A 21,455-nucleotide genomic window follows, 5' to 3' on the forward strand; every position below is an offset into this window, starting at 1 on the left:
GGGCCCTTCCACCTGGCACAGTCAGGGCTGCTGGGGACCAGCCCCTGTCCCCACGCCAGTGGTGTGTCAGAGAGGGACATTTAGACTGGACAGGGCAGACCAAGTCCTGTGAGTTCAGTCACTCACAATCTGGCTAACCGTGAGCAGACCTTGCTCAGTTGCTGCTTCCGAGTCATAAAACCCACTGGCCAGACAGTATTCTGGTGAGGGTTGAATGAGATGGCCTCTGCACCCTGCCTGGGCCAGCTGGACACACCACAGGGGCTCCATCAAAATGGCACCAAGAAAAGCAGTCAGCCACCCTCTCTCCCCCTTCTCAAAAGGTCCTTTCTAAGGCCTGGTGAAAGAAGGCCAGGCCCCGACTGCTTCCTCAGCCCTCCTCTAAATGAAGGTGTGGACACACGGGCCCCTTCAGCGGCCAGGGCCACCTTCGCCTCTGAAAAAGAGGAATTCTTCTAGCTGGGTAGGGAATCGCTGAATGAAGCAAGTCTGTCTGTTGAACTATGGTCAGGACTATCAAGATGCACCAGCAGAAATGATCTGGAGCTGTGCATTCTAGGAGCAAACCTTGTCTGCGCTGGCCTAGCGCCTCAGGGTGTCTAACCTGATGCCCGTAAATCAAGGCCATTTGTGAATACAGCTGTTTTCAGTAGTTTTCCTTGGCAATCCTACATACCTGTAGTTCAGGTATTCACAAATAGCACTTTAAGATTTTTTTCTTGAATTTTAAGCCAACTGTATTTTGGCCACGGGCCCTTAGGTTTTACCAGGTGACAGAGGGACCCCATGGCACAGCGCAGGGAAAGGGCCCTGGATGCAGGGTCACAGCCAGCAGCTGTGGCTGCAGGCCAGACAGACTCTGGCAGCAGCTCGCCGCCGGGACCCACAGGCATCTGGTGAGCAGGGTGTGTGCAGGGAAGCCTCAGTGGCACCTGGAGGCCGCTGCTGCCAGACCCAGCCGGCTTCTGCACAGCAGGGCAAGGATGTGCAAGGGCCGCTAAGTAAAAATGAACAGGGTGGCTGTGGCTTGGCCAGGCCCCACCTGCAGCTTCCCAGCGGCCTTGCTTAAGGCCCAGCTCTCACAAAGGCGGCCTAGACGGCAGGGCTGTGGTCCCAACCGCAGGCTCATTACCTTCTCATAATACTGGATGTTCTTGTCTGCCATCCCCATGAGCAGCTGCCGGAAGTCCTGCCTCTTGTTGTTCTGCCACCGCTCCATGTCAGCCTTCAGGTCAGCGTTGAAACACTCCATCCGGTCCTGACATTTCTCGACATCTGCAGGCACCTGCAAGTGGAACCAGAAATGCGTGCTTTGTACACGAAACTTCTGTCATGTGTTGATGCTTCTCTGCACGTTGGTAGAAAGCCATGGGCCTCATTAAATGCCGTAAACATACTCTCCCCTCTGGAAGCATTTACTTGAAGGCAGTTAGGATTTCAATCTAAAAAGGAATTCCGGGGCTCTCCCTGGTGGCGCAATGGGTTAAAGCACCACATTATGAAGCCCTACGAACCCACTGCAGCACAAGTTCGATCCCCGGCCAGGGAGCTGACATGGCACAGCAGACCTCTCCTGTCTTGCACGCTGCTTCTCCCCAGTGTATTTCAGTAGATCTGCCTGTTCTGCTCCCCACTCTGTCTCTGGTGATTCTTCTCATCTACCAGATCTCTGGCCTGTACCCCAGTTCTGTAAGCATAAATAAAATCTTTAAAAAATAATAAAAAGGAATTCCAAAAAAAAGCTATCCTGGCCCAAATCTTCAAACCCACCCTAGCACAACAGAAGCGCATGGGGAAATAGCCCCAGTATACAAACACAAAGAAGAAACACCATAATTTAGAGCTCTAGACCTTTGGTTCCTTCTGAAGTCTGTCTATACCTAAAAATGTCTGTGTACACTCGGCCTTCTTCTGCATAGCACTGTCCACCTTATGAGGTATTTTTAGGTTAAATGATATAAGATGCACAAAACATGTGGTATGTAACATATATTAAGAACTCAACAATTATTTCTTAGCTCTTATCAATATTAGTACTATAAATCATTAATCAAGAGTCACTTGCAGTCCCTCAAGTCAAAAATAGTTTGAGCTTTAGTCCATGTCTTATAAAAAGACATTTTTAAAAATTTTCCAAATTATAAACTATTATTAAAATAGGTTATCTTGAGCTTTAATGCTACCTTTTACCTCTAGGCTACCATGGGAAGCCCAAGATTTTTATGAGAATCAGAGAGACTCAACACCAATTTCTATTGGCATTGAGGGCATCCTGGGCACCCTGGTATCAGGGAGATGCAAGAGACACCAGAAGGAAGATTAGATCATCCTGATGGAGCCAGACTGACACATCAGGCAACCAGTTATACGTGAGAAGAAAGATACAGGATGATGGAGAAGAGCTGGAAGCTTCTAGACTGGGCACTCAGGGCCCACAAGTCACCAGGGCTCAGGGAAAAGGTCCATAGCCCAGACAGGAGGTAGCTGCAGCTGGGCAGAGGTGAGACCTCCTTCCACTTGTAGGTTTGAAACATCTCAACAACAAAACCAATCACATGATTTTAAAATGAGTAAAGGCCTTGAGAAGACATTTCTCTGAAGAAGCAAATGAAAAGCTGCCTCATGTCACTAATTGTCAGGGAAATGCAAACCAAACCTACATGAGAAACCACCCCACACCCCAAACCAGGGAGTAACAGGTGTTGGTGAGAAGGCAGGAAACTGGAGCCTTCTCCTTTTACACGCACACTATGGTGGGTATAAAATGATGTAAAATGATGCAACTGTGGAATATGGTCTAGTAGTTTCTCAATAAAAAATAGAATTATCAAAGGATTCAGCAATTTCTGCTTTGGGATATACACCCTGAAGAATTGAAAATAGAGTTTCAAAAAGATATGTGTACATCTATGCTCATAGCAGTATTATTCACAATAGACAAAAGGAGGAAGCAACTTATGTGTCTGTCCACAGGTGATAATGGACAAACCAAAAGCAGGATACACACATAATGGAATATTATAAAGCGGTTAAAAGGAAGGAAATTCAGACACATGCTCAACCTGAGTGAACCTTGCTATCATGGTTCATTCATAAAAGAGCTGAGTCACAAAATGACAAATACAGCATGGTTCCACATATCCCCGTAGTCAAATTCATACAAACAGAAAGTAATATGGTAGTCACTAGGTGCCAGAGGAAGGAAGGAATACAGAGTTCCTGTGTAATGGGTAGAGTTTCAGTTCTTCAAGAGGAAAAACATTCTAGAAGTTGGTTGCACAATAATGTGAATTTACTTAACCCTGAACTGAATACTTAGAAAAAGATTTAGATGTTCAAGTATGTGTATGTTGCCATAATTTAACTTTTTTAATTACATAAGGAATGAAGGAGGGGGCCGAGGAGGGAAGGGTTGAAGGGTAGAAGTCACAGAGAGGTCTATGTTGGTAGAGTTAGTGAAGGAGTCAGCACATCTCAGCTCAACAGGTGGGCACAGAGCAGGAAGTCAATCAGAAGAGCTAAGCCACAGAATCCCAGAGATACGGGGGGCTAGAAGAGGAATGAGAGGCAAAGCTTAAAAAGACAAGAAAAAAAGGAAGTGGGGTGAAGCGCCTGCGTGAGCCAGTCACTGGAGCTGCCGACTGTGGAGAGGAGGCAGACTGGCAGCACACACTCGGGCTCCTTCTTGCCACTTGTTTCTTTTTCGATGCTGTCTTTATGAAACCGATTCGCTGGCCAGCACCAGCTAGCACCCCTTCTTATCTCCATGTCCTAGTTTTCTGTCTGAGGTACTGTGCAAGCCACATTACCATGTATCTGAAGGACAAGGAGTTGGGAATATCCAGTGCTAATGACCAGGGGCCGATTGTCACAAGACACCAAAAAGGGAAAAAATCGCCAGATAAGGCTCCAGAAAACAAAAACTCCTAACTGGAAGGTTGCATTTTTCACACTGGCTGTCCTATCTCTCAGGAGAACATCAGGATAAAACACGGGCTGCTGGCGCTGGTGGGTCATGGGGGACGAGATTAGGCATGTTGTGTACTGGGGAGCAGGGTGCTAATGTAACTCACTAACCATTCGTTTAAAATGGACCATTGTGTGCTTTCCATGTGCTGTTCCGACAATATAAATTTCTGCCTTGGTTTCCTCCTTGGAGCTGGGCTGGAGATGCCATGTCACTGGCCTCAGGAAGACAGTAGGTTGATGAAGCCCCCCATGACTGTGTAAGGCAGACCCGGTCCCAATACTTAGGGGAGAAAGGCTCAGGAACCACGTGTGTGGTTGATGAGGGATGTGACCTCTACCTCGTGATTCTGGTTTTCTCACCCCAGCTGAGATAAGGGCTGCGGTGGAGAAAACTGGCAAAACACAATGTGTCCTCACTTGCCATGAGTGTCTGCAAACAACAGAAGCCCTTACTTCACTGGGAACTCCACACTAAGAAATCTTACATCCACTTCTGCCCTTAAGATCAGTTCCTTCTACTCACTAAATCTTCTCCATTCCAGGATGTTGGTCATTCTGGAGGCATGGGGCTTTCAAAGGCTCACAGCCTTCTTCAAGAGCTTTTTTCAAGTGACCCACCATCTTCATCCCATCCCCACTGTTCAGCTGAGAAGCCACAGCCCAGGACAGTCACTCCCTGCCCCCACTACCTTCAAGCCACACACCTCCTCACTCCACAGTGACACAAGTGCCTGACAGCCTTTGCAGCCAACACTGAACTCAGTACAAGGCCACCAGGTTCAGGGCCTAAAACAGCCACCCTCCTTTCTACCTTTTAAAGATAACTGGAAGATTTTTTTTTTGCCTTTTTTTTTTATTATATAAGTTTATTTTTACATATTTTTGTACATTTTTCTAACTGAGTTGCAATCCCCTTGGCTTTCCCATCACCAAATCACCCATGTGCCATCACCATAGTGATAACTGGAAGATTTTTATAAAGAGTTCTCTCTTGACATCCCTTCTTTGTTCATTCTTATTTTTGTTTAAAGATTTACTTATTTATGCATACAGAGCTGGGGTACAGACCAGAGGTGCAGGGGCGGTGAGAGGATTCAGACACAGCGGGGAGCAGAACAGGCAGATCAATGAAGTACACTGCTGAGGGGAGCAGCGGGCGGCTCAGGAGAGGTCTGCCGTGTCATGTGGGTCAGCTCCTGGGCGGGGGATCGAACTCATGCAGAAGTGGCTTAAGCTTCTCAGTGCTTTAACCCGCTGTGCCACCCAGGGAGGGCACTCATTCTTATTTTTAACTACTAACACTTGAATATAGTAGCATTAAAAAGAGTCAAATACAGAATCGACTAAAACACGGATGTTCTTCTAGGATCAAATTCTGAGACTTATACAGGCTGTGAGCCCGACAGATGCAGCCCCTACATGTGCCTGTCATCTCTCTAACTGCAAACTCAGAATGAGGAAAGCCAAGACAGGCAAAAGCTCAGGGGGAAATCATCTCAGGGTCTGCTGAGCTTCTATGACTTAGAGCAAAACTTTCAACTCCAGGATCTGAACACTGTCTTCAGCTCAGGGCCTCGAGAGTGCCGACCCTAAGCACATGCTGAGAAGCAGCAGACTGTGCCGACCCTGAGCACATGCTGAGAAGCAGCAGACTGCCACAGAGCTCACCTCTTTGCCCTGAGGGTCCCCTCCACCATAAAATTCACAGCAAAGCTCACGCTCAGGGCCCCAGGGAAGCCAGCAGCCTTTGCTAGCTCTCCATGGTTTCATGCTCAATTCTCCTTCACTCTTCAGCAGAGCCTGCACAGCAGCACCTCCAAACAGGCTTCTCAGGCTTGTTAACGTGTCCAGTTCCAATTTTCTTGTGAACACCCCACCTTCCGGCAGGAATCTGTTGCTTCCCGCATCCTGCAATGGGCCTCGGCCATCCCACCTCTGCTTGGTGTAGAATCAGCCCTGACCCACTCCTGACACCTGGCGTGCATCTCACTAGCAGCTGTTCTGGAAAGCGGACCTCAAAACCACTGACAAGGAGCACAGCAAATCCTTCAGTACTCACGTCCTAAATAGGTGTCTACCCGCTGCTGGCAGGCTACCAGGGAAGATGGGCATTTGGGAGAAGCAGGAAGGCAGGGCCACCTGGAAACAAGTGTGCCCAGGAAAAAACCTTTAACAGACAACACAGAAGCCCTCAGTGGCAAGAAACCCAGAAAGCAAAGTTCTCAGCATCCCCACTCGAGGTGATTAGAGAGAGTGCAGGAAGTGGAAGCTGCACATGGGTGTGTGACCACATCAGACACGTTACAACCTCACAACCACCACCCGCAGGAATCCCACAAAGGTTAATGAGTGCGTCAGTCCCTGCTGGGATTTGATCGGACTGTAAATCCGGGGCCTTCTACTAACCCGCGGCCACCTGGATGGGCTGCTGCCCTGTTTCTGCTGCCTGCACTGTTGGGTCACAATCGCCGGCACCACACTGTCACACTTGGTTGTGAAGTGTCACAATTGCCAAACATGTAGCAAAATTAGTTTTGGCCTGGTGTGGTGCCCCGCCAGAAAGCATTTGTTTGGCAGGTGTGCACAGGGGGTGGGCAGGTTTGGAATCTACAAGTCAGTCTCACTGGCTGGGAGGACTCTTTTATGTCAGAGGCTCACAGGATGGCTCCGTGGCCAAGAGTTAAGTGCTGCTCATGGAGGTGAGAACAGCAGGTGCAGGAAGATCTCCCGGGAGGAGGAGGAGCATTATCCAGACCAACAAATCGGGCAGAGCTCCAGGTTCATGAGGTGGAGCCCCAAGTTCAGCTGCATGGAAAGCAGGAGCCAGAAACAGCTGGCCCCTCTGCTCTGCCTGCTCCAAGGAGGATGCGGGTCCCAACAAGATTTAACTTGGCCCGTTACTCATCACCTCAGCTCCCGTCTTTGGAAAGGTACTGTGGACAGGGCTGAGCAGACATTAAAATGACAAAAGTGGCCTCTGAGAAAGCTTATATTCAATGCTGAGCAGGTATGACCTGACAGAATGATTTAATTCTGGGTCCTCAGCTTCCAGCGTGGGCCAGCGGCAGAACTTGCTGCTATCTCTCCTTCCTGACCCAGCCACGAAAAGTGACTGCTATATTTATATTTGGGAGCTATATGGTTAGCATGAAATGTTAACATCTAGAAAACAGTATCCCAGGCCATTCCTTTAAATGACACCAAGACATAAGCTTAGAATATCACAGGAGCCAGCTACAGGACAAAAAGGAGCACCCCCCCCCCCCCCCGCCTCTGGCCATTTCCCAGCTGCAGCCATGGGGTGAAAGGCAGGAATCCTAATCCTCACGGCCTCGTGCTCCCTAAGATGCACACAGACTCCGCTTTCTGGGGGTCATCCCTACGGGGGACACAGAAGCAATGCAACAAACATGCATTTAGTATCTGCTCGCTGTGCCCTGACCCTGGATAACAACACTGCCATCCACAGAGCAGGGCAGGCGACAGCAACCTCTGTGCCTGTTTCCTCACCCATGGATGGGGAGGCGCAGCGCCCCCCTCTGGGCCTTCTGGGTGATCCTGTGCCGCCTCTGACATAAAGAGCATTGGAGAGCATCTCAGCATGCTGCATCTGGGCTTGGGTTGCCCATTTCCAAAGCTGGTTCCTCCCCAGGTCGATCCCAGCTCGGTGGCAGCCAGAGCCCCAGCCCAGGAAGATAAGCGCTTCGTATGCTCTTGCCATGAAATCTGGGCCCCTACTCACCTCTTTTTCTAATCAAATACACCTTCTCAATACATAAAGGAGTGGGGTTGCCTAACGGGAGTTGCGAGGGTAACCCCGATACTGCCCTTGCGTCCCCAAGCTCAGCGCTCAGTGCCTGGGTTGTCCATCTCTCAAAGGGGCATAACAACCCCCGGTGGGGACCTGCCTGATCTAGAGACTAAATGAGTAACATAAAGTGCTTACTAGCCCATCATCAGCACTGCCACACTGCTGCTAACAGGACTTCTTTTTTGAGTCCTGGCTGGGAGAAGAGAAAGGCAACAAAACCAAGCCACTGGCACACTGAACAATGGTTTTCCTGATCTAGCCCCAGAGCGCTGGGGCTGCGCACGTCAAACCAAGCTGCTTCTCACACTTTGTGGGAAAGGACCACCTCTTGCTGGCATCACACCCTCCTGCACCCCCCCACCGTGCAGTGTGCCCACCTGCTGCCCGCCACTCGTGACAGCACTCATCCTGGGTGGCTGAGGAGTGTCACGTCTCGGTCAGCACTTCCCTCACACGGCTTGGGTACAGCTTGTGGGCCAGTCGGCCAACCCCACTTTGCCAACTCTGATCTAGGTTGTTCTCTTCTGTCCACAACATGCTTTTATGGCAAAAGGAACAACCTGTGGCGTTCCTAGGAGATAGCAGAAAGCTCATGGCCAAGTACATATATGGAGTGCACCAGAGACATAAAAGGGAGCAAAGAGGAGCAACGTGACAGCCCAGCCTGGGGGCGCGGGGCGGTGTATTTGAATGCATCTGGGTCCCGGAAGCGCCCCTGACCTTGGGCCGGTCTTCCTTTCTCAGAACCACCGCTTCCAGTTTGGCTTCATACTCAGCTTGCACTTGGTCCCGCTTCTTCAACACGCTCTGTGGGGACAGAAGGGAGAAGCAGGTAGCAGCACAGATTTCACAAAGGAGCTGCCAGTCCTAGGCAGTTGCTTCTTCACCACACCTTCCCCAAGTCAGAGCACCCCCAAGCCCAGCCATGTGCTTCTGGAACTGCCTGGCAGAAGCAGGCGTGAGGCGAGGAGGAGGGAGCGAGAACCATGCTGGGGGCCCGAGCTTTCTAGAGCTTTGCAGGCTGATGCTGACAGTGACAGAATCCAAGAGCCCCATGGAGCTGTCCACCGCCACGCTGGTCAGAGGCCTCTCAGCATCCCTGTACAGGGAACTGGGCTGTGCTGAGTGTGGAGGGAGAACGCAGGGGTCTCTGAACCATTCACGGAAAAGTCTAGGTCATCGGGCCTTTTCCATTCACTGTGCTGACCTCTGGGTATGACTGGACCAGGTGATGAAGTGTTACAGGGTAGCCCAGAATGGACTGGGCCACCTGTCTGTGGGGCCTCACCAGTGTGTTCACAATTCAGTTATACTGCATACAAAAGGGTCAATAATGGGTTATTTACAAAAGGGGAAAGGAATAGGAAACAACCCAGGGAAAGAGCGTGGAATACAAAGTAACTGGAATACCTTAAGGCTAGGCTGACTGAACACTCTGAGCCACGTGGTCAGGAGGGCTGCTTCCCCAGCGAGAGCGCCCGAGATGCAATCATGTCCTATTTATCCCCCAAATGTCCCAGAATTCCTGCTAGCCCCGCCCTTGGGTCCTCGCAGTTCTCTCCTGGGTACTGCTGGGAGTTGTAGTTTCCAATCACTGGAGTAAGTGTAGGATCCAGAAAGCTGGAGTAGGAGGTGGAGTCCATAAGACTCTGCAGAGTTCCTTTAGGACATCCTTCCCCTTAACAGAAGGAGCTAAGAGGGACAGCCCCCACCTGAAGGGTGAGGTGAAGGACAGTACATCACTGTACAAGGCTGCTGACGCGTGATGGACAGGGCTGGAATTCCAGGCTATGTGCAGTGAGCAGGTCAGAGGGAATGGTGAATGGGCCCATGGGCAGCAGCCTGGACAGAGCAAGGGGAGGCAAACCAGGACCCCAGGGTGGGAAAGATAAGGAGACAACTACAAGATCAGCACCCAAGTGTAACGGTCTCCCTAAGTCTGTGCCCTGGACACCTCCGCTGCCTCACTCAGTCCCAGCTCGGTCACTAAGACCTCCATTAGGGGGCCTCCCTGGTGGCACAGGGGCTAAAGTCTCAGCGCACTCAAGCTATCGCCAGCCACTATGGCACGAGTATGATCCTGGCCAGGGAGCTGACCCACATGGCGCAGCAGACCTCTCCTGTCTCGCTTACTGCTCCCCTCAGCAGTGTATTTAAGCCCTGCCTGTTCTGCTCGCCACTCTGTCTCTGGGGAATCCTCTCACATACCCCACCCCCACCTCTGGCCTGTACCCCAGATTTTGTATGCATAAACAAATAAAAAATATCTCTAAAAATAAAAAAGACCTCAGTGAGGACACCCATGTCACACAAGGTTTCTCTTTTTTCTCTTTTAGTAGAATCACAAATGGCAAATCAAGAGTAAAGAGAATTTTCTTTCCCACTAACTCAGAAGTCACAAATTGCCATGGAAGTTTCTAATCTCACACTTTGCCCATAGAGACCTTCCAGAGTGGGGACAAAAAGAAGCCATTCCTGGGCCAAGGAGGGGGCATCTGTGTCTCTGACAATGAGCTAAAAGGGGCTGAACGGGAAAACTGAGAAACACCTCCTAACAGGCTGCGTCAACAGAACATCAAATCCATCCCCCCCGAAATTTACTTCAAGAAGTGTTTTGCCATGAAAAGAACACGAGGTACAACTGGCAGCAGCTATTTTTCATTATTTGCCACTCACTTTTCTCCTAAGTGCTCGGAAGTTCCCTGCCCACGCTCACACCCTGTGAGTAGGAAGGTTCACACTGCTGTTCCCAGAACTTTATGCCCGATGGCCTACGAGCTGCAGTCACACAGAGGCCGCTGGCCCCACTGGCCACTAACCCAGTGAACTGTGAACTTTTTATTTTTAAAGATTTATTTATTTATGCATACAAGAGCTGGGTGTAGGCCAGAGGTGCAGGGCGTGAGAGGATTCAGGAGAGACAGAGTGGGGAGCAGAACAGGCTGATTGACTGGAACACACTGCTGAGGGGAGCAGCAGGTGGTCAAGAGAGGTCTGCTGTGCCCTCAAAGACAGGGATCCACGGTGCTGCAGTGGCTGCGGATAGCTTCATGGAGCTGAGACTTAACCCCTTGTGCCACTAGGGAGGGCCTGAACTGTGAACTTCTGAAATGTCACTGGTGAGCCTTGAGGAAATGGGTTTACATTTCTACGTAGTTTGTGGGACGGCCCCTAGGATGTGCCAGAGTGGAATACTGATTACTCTGAATTAAACAGTCCTAACAGCAGGAATTTTCTGAGCCTCCTCCTCTCTATTCCCCCTGGAAGCTGGGAGTCATTCCATGCGATGGGAACCCTCTCTACAGCGATATGAGAGACAGCCTGTTGTCAAAGACAGGAGGAGTTACATAAACATGCTGCCTAACTCACTGTATTAGTTATCCAAAACAAAATTTCAAGAACTTTTTTAGCCTGTCTGTTCATCACAGATTTATTACTTGCTTGTCTGAAAGCTTTGCAAACTGGCCACTCAGTCGGCACGGTCATTATGGCACTTTTGGGATGTATGACATTTAATTTGGTATTTTTCTTCTGTCAATCTGCCTTCTATTGACTTACTTATTTTCCTGTTATGAGGACACAGAAAGATAGGAGGAGGTTCATTTCCACACCACCACATTTAAACTTAAATTATCACATATGGCTGGTGGGCCGCCATAGCGACAGCACAATTCTAAAAATTTAAAGAAGACAAGGGTCCTTGCTGGATTTCACAGAGTCCAGGAAATAATCTGAATCTATTGGTCAGTACCAGTAGTAGCAAAAACCTTATCCTCCATCCAAGAGAAAGAAACACATGATGCTCATTGTGGAGACCAAGTGTGTCTCCCTGAAGAACAGGAGCAGCAGAAAGGGTCTCACTGCCCAACAGTCCCTTCAGAGGATGCCCCCCACACATGTACACTAGAAGAATGAGTCACTCCAGGGACACGGCATCTGTGGCAAGAATGTCATAACTAAAGCTAGCAATACTCTTAAAACAAGGTCTTAGGAGTCAGTCAGCAGTGTGGGGCTTCCTGCCTGCCATTCAGTTCCGAGTCCTCTGATGAGGTTGTCCAGGCCTTGATGTACGGAGGGACAGTGACAGGAGATGTGTCAGTTCCACAGCTCAGACAGCTTACATGCAGCTCTTCTCCTTACCCGTAAGTCAGGTGGGAGCCCAGGGTCCAGACATATTGCCTGCCCTGATCACCTGGGCCTTCTCTGGGCCTTCTTCTGTCCCCTCAAGTCACTGCCCACCTCAACTGGAGTGACCAGCATGCCACCTTCTTATGCAGGCTGACAGCAGGTTTTGTGCTAAGACTCCTGCCACAGTAGCCAGCAGGGAAGCAGCAGCGACCCCACAGGAGGTCAAGGGTGTGGCTGGAACTTCACAGACCACGGTCAGGCACAGGGACCGGTTGCTACTGACCTGACAGGCCCTGCCTGCTGTGCTGCAGGAGAGCTTGTGCTCCCAGGCTGACTGCTGTCTGGTCGCCCAACCCTGGAACAGGTTCTGAAGCGAGATAAACTGTCTAAGACTGCCACCCGTGTTGAGAGACCTGTGCATACTGGCCTCCCTCCCCAAACAACACAGGCGGTGCTGATGCAACTGGTCAGACCAGCCCCTGGCCAGTGGGCCTGAGCCTTCAGTGGTGTGGAAGGGCAACATCACCATCAGCTTCTCACCGAACTTTACCGGGTCCCTGATACGAGGGGGAGCTGTCAACCAAAAAGCCAAGTGCACAGTGACACCTGAGTCCCTCAGCCCCACCTCTGCACAGCCAGCCTACCCCATTTTCTGCCTTGATGATTCTTCATTTATCTGTCCAGGGGTGAGGGCCCAGCAGAGATGACACACACGGAACACTTCCTGGGCTCACAGTTGAGAGCAGCAGCAAACAACCCACAAGGAAAATGCACTGACGGGTGGCTTGTGAATGAGGTAGCGAACAGCAACGAGGGTTTTGAGGGGCGAGGGCTTGGGGGATGGTGGAGCTACATACGGGGCCAGGGAGACCTGGATGAGTAGACGACTCTTAGTCAGAGATCTGGGGTCCATGTGTATCACCTGCTGTATCTTAAAATGCAGAGCATTTCATCTGCTTTGAAATGGTCTTGGGTACCTGCAACCTGACCACCTTTTCAAACGTAAGAAGGGTAAATGTCACTGCTTTTTGAAACAAGTAAGTGGCAAGGAAAATAAATAGCCAGAGAGGGATTTTAAAAGTTTACGGACCATCGGCCCTCCCTGGTGGCGCAGCGGGTTAAAGCACTGCACTACTAAGCTTAAACCACTTCCACATGAGTTCGATTCCCGCCTGCCCCGGAGAAGTCCACATGGCGAGGCAGACCTCTCCTGACCCGCCCGCTGCTCCCCTCAGCAGTGTACTTCGTCGATCTGCCTGTTCTGCTCCCCACTCTGTCTCTGGTGAATCCTCTCACCTTCTGCATCTCTGGCCTGTACCCCAGTTCCAGATGAATAAATAAACAAAATCTTAAAAAAAAAAAAAAAAAGTTTACGGACCATCAACCATCAATGTGTTGTTGTTTTTGGTGCTCCAATTTGGAAGGAAACCCATAAAAATGGTGTCTGGAGAAAATTAGATATTTGAGGAAATCAGCAAAAATATTTTCAGCTGTGATAGTTTTCTTTTTTTTTTTTTTTAAAGAATGCTGGTACTTTTCGAGATATGTACTATGTATTTTTGTATGAAGTGATGTCTAAGACTTGCTTTAAAATAATGAGGTGCTGGGGGTGGGGAGTGGGCGGGAGCAGAGCCGGAATGAGGTGGCTAAGAGCAGGGAGCTGTGGGGTGGCTGTGGGTGCCAGGGACTGCACATACCCGTCCTTGTGGATATGTTTGAATGTTCCCATCATAACAAGTTAAGCAATGGAAGCATTAATAAGTGTCATGCAGGAAGTTTACAACAAACAAATAACCATGAAAGTAGCAGGACAAAATCACTTGAAGTTCAGTTACAGATACAGTCTGTGGTCTGGCTCCCGTCAGTCACACTGGATTTTTTCCCAAAAAGTGCCACCATGATCACGGTCATCGGGAAAGTTCCACATCTCCTCTGCACCCCCAGAGCACAGTCCCCTCTCTCCCCCTGGCGAGGCTGTGGGCTGTCAGGCTTGGTGGAGGAGGAGGAAAAAGTAGTCCCTAAATGGTCAATGTCGTAATAATGAAGCCATACGTTGTGCCCTAATTTTAAAAGAAATCAGTCACAGTCATTTTGGAAAATAAAGAAAAATGTGGAGGAGAAAGAGAAATGCATCCCGCTTGTGAGAAAAAGCTCCGCTTGTGGGCAGTTCTCTGTCCTAAAGACTGCGGCATTGTTGGTTTTTATTTTATTCTCATTTGCTCTTTATTACCGAGCGCTCATTATCTGGGTAAATTCCTTTTAGGCCCACAAGCAAGACATCACGCCTTCACGCCGAGCTGTCGCCCTAGAAACTCAGCGCCATTTCCCATTCTCAGTCTCCCTTCCTGTTACTCAGATGTTGGACATGATGGTCTCATCCTTTCATTTTCATATTTTTCCTCATCAACCCTCCGTCCTCTTCTTGTTTCAATTTAGATGTGATTTCCCTTTTCTAATTTTTTCCCCATGAACTATTTTTCCATTTGAATTTTTAAAGATTCTTCTTTGATGGTGGTGACACAATCTCCTGCCTTCCTAAAGCTATCCATGTTTTCCCCCCTGGAAATTATCTCCTCCCTCAAGGATGTCTCACTCACTCAGCCTGGAGGTTTTATATGTATGTATGTATGTATGTGTGTGTATGTATGTATGTATGTATGTGTATGTATGTATGTATGTATACAGAACTGGGGCACAGGCCAGAAGTACAGGGGAGGTGAGAGGATTCAGAGACAGAACGGGGAGCAGAAGAACAGGCCAACTGATGAAGTACACTGCTGAGGGGAGCAGTGGGCAGGTCAGGAGAGGTCTGCTGCGCCATGTGGGTCACCTCTGGGGCAGGGATCGAACTCATGCTGAAGTGGGTTTAGCTTCTTGGTGCTGTGCTTTAACTCGCTGTGCCACCAGGGAGGGCCCTCTGCTTGGAGGGTTTTACATGATATTCCTAATAAAGCTTCCTAAGCATTAGGTGACCCTGTCTGCACATTCATGAGGGAGAGATGCTAAAAATCCAATTAAAAAGTCTCCTCACACCAAAAGGTTTTTGACATTCTCTACAAGCACTGTGGGGTGGCGAGAGGGGGGGGCCCTCCCCCCACATCAGATTCTTTAAATCTCTTCTCTGGCTCTAATCAGCTTTGCTAGAAAAGGCTTTTTCAATCTTGGCAGTGAAGAAAGGAAGTTGAGAGCCAAGCAGGGGAAGATGACCAAGTCTCAACATTCAACAACCTTTTAACTCAATGTTCTGGTTTTAGGATTTTAGCTCCTCTCTCAACCACCCTGGTGACCTCCCATACCCCATTTTACCCCTTCGAGAGTGTCTACTTCCAGCTCTTCCCCAGTGGGAGTGGCCCCTACGTGAGGAGAGGGCAGAATCCGAAGCTGCAACTGCTTCTTAAACAGACTCTGATAATCCACCTCTCCTTAGTCTGGGTAGCTGGTTCTGCTAAGCCTTAAGCCCTTTGGAGACTTCCATAACGTAAATGAGGGGACTACTTAATGTCATCCTTTCATCATCTGCAAAGGCAGCATTTTACAGTCACCTAAGCCCCTTATTATTCTTCATTTGCTTCTGTGCCAAATTAGACTGTGATTGTGTTCTCTCCTGTTGTTTCTTTTGTTGTCTTTTATTGATTTTTAAACATTCTAGTGTTTCTTGGGTGCAGATTCATGTAAATGAAAAAGCTGAAATACATATTCAGTCTATCACCACTGGGGAGCTCACAGTTCAAACGGTCCCACGCTCTATCTTAAAAACATTTGATTCCATTGTGCCCATCTCTAGACCTGCTTCAAATTTTCAATAAATTAGATCCTCAATATATACTCATTTCTGTTTAGAAAGGTATAGACCCCCACACCCCTCTCTCAACTCAAGCTTCCAGGAAACCTCTTTAGTTTTAGAAACAGGGAATGGGCCACCAAGCACAAACTAGTAATTTCCCCACAGTCTGACCCATCAGCCCCCCCTTGTGGGCCCTGAGAGGAAAGGTTGATCATCCTCTGACTAAACACTGGACATTCAAACAGAGCTTTCCCAGCCAGTGGTCAGAGTATCACCTTTAAACCCAAACTTCCAAGTGCACACGCTGCACGTCTAGGTTTGGCTATGCCGTGCAATACTCCAAAGGTACTTCCAGGATTCGGGTAAGGATTCTAAGATGCTATGGTGCAGCCCACCACATCCTAATTACTTTTCACACACGTAATCTATAAGATGTAAACTCCCACATATGGACTCACCTACAGATACCTACAGGGTGTTAAACTTGCGTCCGGGGCCTGCAGGTAACCTGGGTACCCCGCCAGGCACTGTGCACTCTCTCCCCCACAGCAACCTTGGAAAGCACGTCATCAGCCGTCTTTCTAGTACAAGCTGTCCTCATTGTTCCACGCTCCATCTGCTACATGCGACCTGATAACAACCCTACTTTTTCTATGCTTTCGCTCTACCTTCAAAGGGAACAGAACGTACCCAGTCAGGATGTGCTCAAAGACAATTTGAGACACGGTCCTGCAAAAAGCAGGAACTGATCCTTCTTAGCAACAGTTAAGGCACAGATACAAGGTCTTTAGCACAGATACAAGGTCTTTAGCACGGCACCATAAAAACAGAGAACAGACCACAGGGCTGTTTCTTTATCTGTAAAACTGAGCAAGTCAGGTAAGATGATCCCAAGGACCTTTCCAAAGTAAGAAAGGAAGCCCAATCGTAGCCTCTTAGTAGATGTCCTATGACCTTGAACTTCCAGAGCACACTAGTGAGACGCTCCTCCCAACCATTTTTTCACTTCATTCACAAACTCGGTTCACTCTATGTTCCATTTCTATATCATTTCCTCAGTCTATATGTTGGAATCTGCCCACCTTCGAAGAAGGAAACTTTTACTGCACCCTAATCATTTTTTTTTTTTGCACCCTAATCATTTTTAATTTTTTTTTAAAGATTTATTTATTTGTACATACAGAACTGGGGTACAGGCCAGAGGTTCAGGACAGTGAGAGGCTTCACCAGAGACAGAGTGGGGTGCAGAACAGGCAGATTGACGAAGTACACTGCTGAGGGGAGCAGCAGGCGGGTCAGGAGAGGTCTGCCACGCCATGTGGTCACCTCCGGGGCAGGCGGGAATCGAACTCATGTTCAAGTGGCTTTAGCTTCTCAGTGCTGTGCTTTAACCCGCTGCGCCACCAGGGCGGGCCGCACCCTAATCATTTTTAATAACGATTATCATGAAGTGTTAGATGCATCAGAAGTCAGCTTACCTTCATGCAGTCAGAATATAAGGTATATTCCCTGAGCACAGGTAGAAAGTCCTCCGTCATGTCATCTGTGAGCTCCTCCAGAGCGGCAGAGCAGCTGCCGACGCAAGCCGACACCCCCTCCAGGGGCTCCGCCAGCTCCCCCTCCAGCACGCTCCACGTGGAGTACACGGGCCCGTATTCTCTCAGCTCCACAAGGTACTCTAGAGGAGGAGACGCCCATCAGGGTCTGTCTGGGTAGCAGTCACTGGCATTGCTGCCTCAGAACCCACCACAGCCAGGAGCTCCTGGCATCAGGTATGCTTCCTGGCCATGACTCACTGAGCTTGCTCTTTCAAACGTACTCAGATGCTGATATCTTTAATCTCTAGGTGCTGATATCGCAGCAAACAACTTAACAGCCATCAGTTGACTGGACCCTCCCAAAGAGAATGGCACGCTTCTGACCAGTGGGCACCCCAGTGTCTTCTGGGGGGAGCATAAAGAACCTACCTGTATGAAGTATCTTTAGAAATAACCCCTTACTTGTGCACACAGTGAAGCAGTATCTTAACTATGGGTAGAGTTTTGTACAGATTTAAGGGGGTATTTTATTTTTATATTTTAAAATAATATAATAGCTTATTTTTACATCATTTTGTGCCTTTTTCCATCTCAGTTGTAATCCCCGTGGGCTTCCCATCACCAAATCACCGTGTGCCATCACCATAGTCCAGTGCATTTCCTTCCCCCCACCGTTTTTGATCCCACTCCACCCCCATAAAATATCTCTGGTATACAGTTGTTTATTATTAGTATTTTCTCTGGGTTTAAGGGTGTATTTTTAAGAGGGAAGATTACTCATAATGGGAAAGTAATGGAATTTTGGGAAATATGTTGCTACAAATGTGACCTTTGACCTTACATAAATAGATTCACTCTCTTGCTCAGGGGTCACCCCCCATATTGGGCCCCATCCAAATGTATGCATGTGCTCCTTCGGTGTGGGTGTCTCCAATGCTGCCAGTGGGGAAAGGAAAGGTCAAGTCCAGGAACAAGAAAAATTACTGATTTATGCTTCTTCACAAGGAAGCTATGCCCCATCACAAAGACAGTTACTGTTACAAGGGAAAGTTGTTGCCATTCGTTAGCAGTCAACGAAGGGCACTTATTGGAGAATCCTTTCAAGGCATTTCACGACACATGCCAGCCATGTGATCATCCACACCGTTCAGGTCTGGCTAGCCCACATGTGTAAAAAAACTAAAAGCCCCAAGGTTCCGGGAAACAGAATAGCAAGTTGGCCACAACCAGGAATAATAAGGCCTCAGTGACTTCCCAGGCCAGGAAGAGGGGGAGGGACAGATGGGTCAAGTTCAAGTCTGAAGGCTTATTGGGATCATCACTGGATCACATACACGTCTCCCTGCTGTCCTTGTGAGCCATTTTCTGCCAAAACAGACAACTATATGGGTTTTTAAGGAATCCTGCCTATGAATGAAGGGATGTGGGGTCAATGAGTCAACGCCTACATTTCATGCTCAATTCGAGAGAAAAATAGAGAAATGCAGAGGTTCAGAAGTGGTCGGTCGCTTGCCCTGGGGAAAGCAGGGACAAGGTTGAGAGGAGAGCAATGAATGAGTGCAATGCTGTATGCCTGCCTCCCTCCCCCCACCCCAACCCATGCATTAGGGTTACAAAGAAAGTAGGCCCAGGTCTGGCATTCCAGCATTGCAGGTGGATTCTGTGTGCACACAGAAAAGCCACTTCTGCAAATGTGGTCCTTGCACTGATGAAGACCTGGACAAAGCGCTCACCGATTTCTTCTTTGATGATCCGCTGGGCTATTCGGTCAATGGTTCCCAGTTTGAGTGCAAATGTGTCTAAGTATTCACCAATGGCTGCAAACTCCAGAGGCCGACTCCTGAGCTTGTAGCCTCCAGTGACGTGCTTGACTGACTCACCCACTCTGGTCAGCAGTGCCATCCCTTGCTTCTTATAGGCATTCAGGTCCTAAGGATGACATGCAAATAACAAACCCCAAGGGCTCTGTCACTCCCAAGGTTAAGACAAAATAAGCCAATGCCTTCAAGGGGTTTCATTATGGAACTGGAAGACTCTGAAAATAAGGAAGTGAGTTAAGAGACCAAACTTTTCTCCACACAGGAGAGAATCCCTACTGCCGTCATATCCAGCAGCCTCACCTACCGTGTGTTTCCTTTAGCAGAGCTGTACTCATTCTAAGCAGGTTCACTCTTTAAACACACAGTTTCCAACATAACTTTTCAAACCCTGATCAAATGAAGCAAAAGAGCGCCACATCCATGTCTTCCATACAAATTATCCCAAGTCATCTCTAGGAGCAAATCTGAAGAGCTGGACTTATTCCAATCACTTATTTATATGCCAATTAATGCCACAGAAGGAAGGTAGAGAGTGGAGCAGTCAACAGTGCAGAAAAGCAGTGCTGGAAAACCCAGGACAACAGTGACAGGCACAACTGGGCTTTTAGGGGCGACCTCACATGGCCACATGTTGGTGCTTAGGGATGTGTACCTGAAGCCTAGAGAGTGTCCTAATGCAGTGTGACTGCAGCTTTTAAAAATCTCTTAGTGGGCCCTCCCTGGTGGCGCAGCGGGTTAAAGCACAGCACTGAGAAGCTAAAGCCACTTCCCCATGAGTCCGATCCTGGCCTGCCCAGGAGGTGACCACATGGTGTGGCAGACCTCTTCTGGCCCACCAGCTGCTCCCCTCAGCAGTGTACTTCGTAGATCTGCCTGTTCTGCTCCCCACTCTGTCTCTGGTGAAGCCTCTCACCGCCCCTGAGCCTCTGGCCTGTACCCCAGTTCTGTATGTACAAGTAAATAAATCTTTAAAAAAAAAATCTCTTAGTTAAAAATTAAACAAAACAAAAAACACCAGCCCAAGGATGGATGCTGCAAACAATACATATGTTCCTCGGAGCTGGCTGGTCAAGGTGGCTGGCATACATGAGAAATATGTTGAGCTATACAATCCACTGTGCCCAAGTTTAAAAAGTTTATCTGCTCACCAGGTAAAAGAAACTTTTTGCTATTGTTAATTATAAAGAAAAAAAATGAAAAGAGGAAGCTATTTAGTGCATTTAGTCCAGCAAGAAAAACTGACCTAGGGCTGGAATTTGCCTAATTTAAAACTGATGTCCCTGGACTCAGGCACATGAAGTTGGATTTTGATAAAGACATGGAAGGACTTTTTCTCCTTAGTCACTTCATATTCCATATTCCACAGATAAATGTCACACACAGATAAATATACACACACACAAATATTTCCTAGCTGTTCTTCACACAGATTCCTAAATGACAGGGTTCTAAGCTCTTAAAAAAGCTGTTCAATAACAGTGACTAATGTGCCTGCACCATGCCTGCCACTCAGCTCAGAGAGCGGGCTGCCCTTCTGGAGAACAGGGTGGATTGATTTAGAAGTTAAAAGACTATATCTGGATCTCTCTGGTGACATAGGGGTTAAGTCTCAGAGCTATATAGCTATCGCTAGCCACTGCAGCATGAGTTCGATCCCCACCCAGGGAGCTGACCACATGGCGTGGCAGACCTCTCCTGACCTGCCCGCTGCTCCCCTCAGCAGTGTACTTCGTCGATCTGCCTGTTCTGCTCCCTGTTCTGTCTCTGGTGAATCCTCTCACCCCCTGAACCTCTGGCCTACACCCTAAATCTTCTACACACACAAAAAAAATAAGGCCTCCTCCAAAAATTGATGATATGCTTTAAAAAAGAAAAAAAGAAGTATATCTGAGGATCACTGCATCAGCAAAGATTTTTTTTTTTAAGTTTAAGATGTATGACCTGTGAAAGAAAAGGTCTCTGGAGAAAAAGATGAATAGAAAGATCTTTTAATTAAAAGATTAAAAGTGAATGGAGGTCTTAGAAAACCCCAGCACAAGGGACCATGGTGTCGGTGCACAGGTAAGACTTGGCTGTGGGATTTCTATGGGGATGACACCTGAGAGAAGAAAGCAAGTATTATACAAAAATGAACAATGATGTAAAATATATGTAAGTAAATATATCAAGATTTTGAAAAAAATTAAAACCCCAAACACTTTAGCATTTGGTTTCCATTGCCTGGAGAACAGCATCTTTTTCCAAAATCTTTAAAACCAACTGGTGTTACTTGTACAACAGTTGTCAACGCTGTCATTTTGAAAAGGCTAAGTGGTGAGTTCCTGGGTCTCGATAGCCTGGCCAGCACGTAATGAATTAGTTATGGTCTGAAGATGTGATACAAGAAACTAAGCAGCCAGGCTGGA

General features: G+C 48.3%; 1 protein-coding gene across 1 annotated transcript in view; it reads right to left on the reverse strand.

Annotated features, from left to right (window-relative positions):
* The window catches only part of SNX30 (sorting nexin family member 30), an 87,124-nt gene that overhangs the window by 6,469 nt on the left and 59,200 nt on the right, over positions 1–21,455 (reverse strand). The window contains exons 4-7 of the mRNA XM_004677951.2: positions 18,964–19,159; positions 17,171–17,370; positions 8,501–8,587; positions 1,133–1,285 (exon numbers count right to left, since the gene is read on the reverse strand). Of these exons, the coding sequence (XP_004678008.1) occupies positions 1,133–1,285; positions 8,501–8,587; positions 17,171–17,370; positions 18,964–19,159 (636 nt within the window). The remainder of the gene's footprint in view (positions 1–1,132; positions 1,286–8,500; positions 8,588–17,170; positions 17,371–18,963; positions 19,160–21,455) is intronic.

Source organism: Condylura cristata, unplaced genomic scaffold, assembly GCF_000260355.1.
Source record: "Condylura cristata isolate star-nosed mole 26May11 unplaced genomic scaffold, ConCri1.0 scaffold00006, whole genome shotgun sequence".
In the NCBI taxonomy this organism is placed as follows: Eukaryota; Metazoa; Chordata; class Mammalia; order Eulipotyphla; family Talpidae; genus Condylura; species Condylura cristata.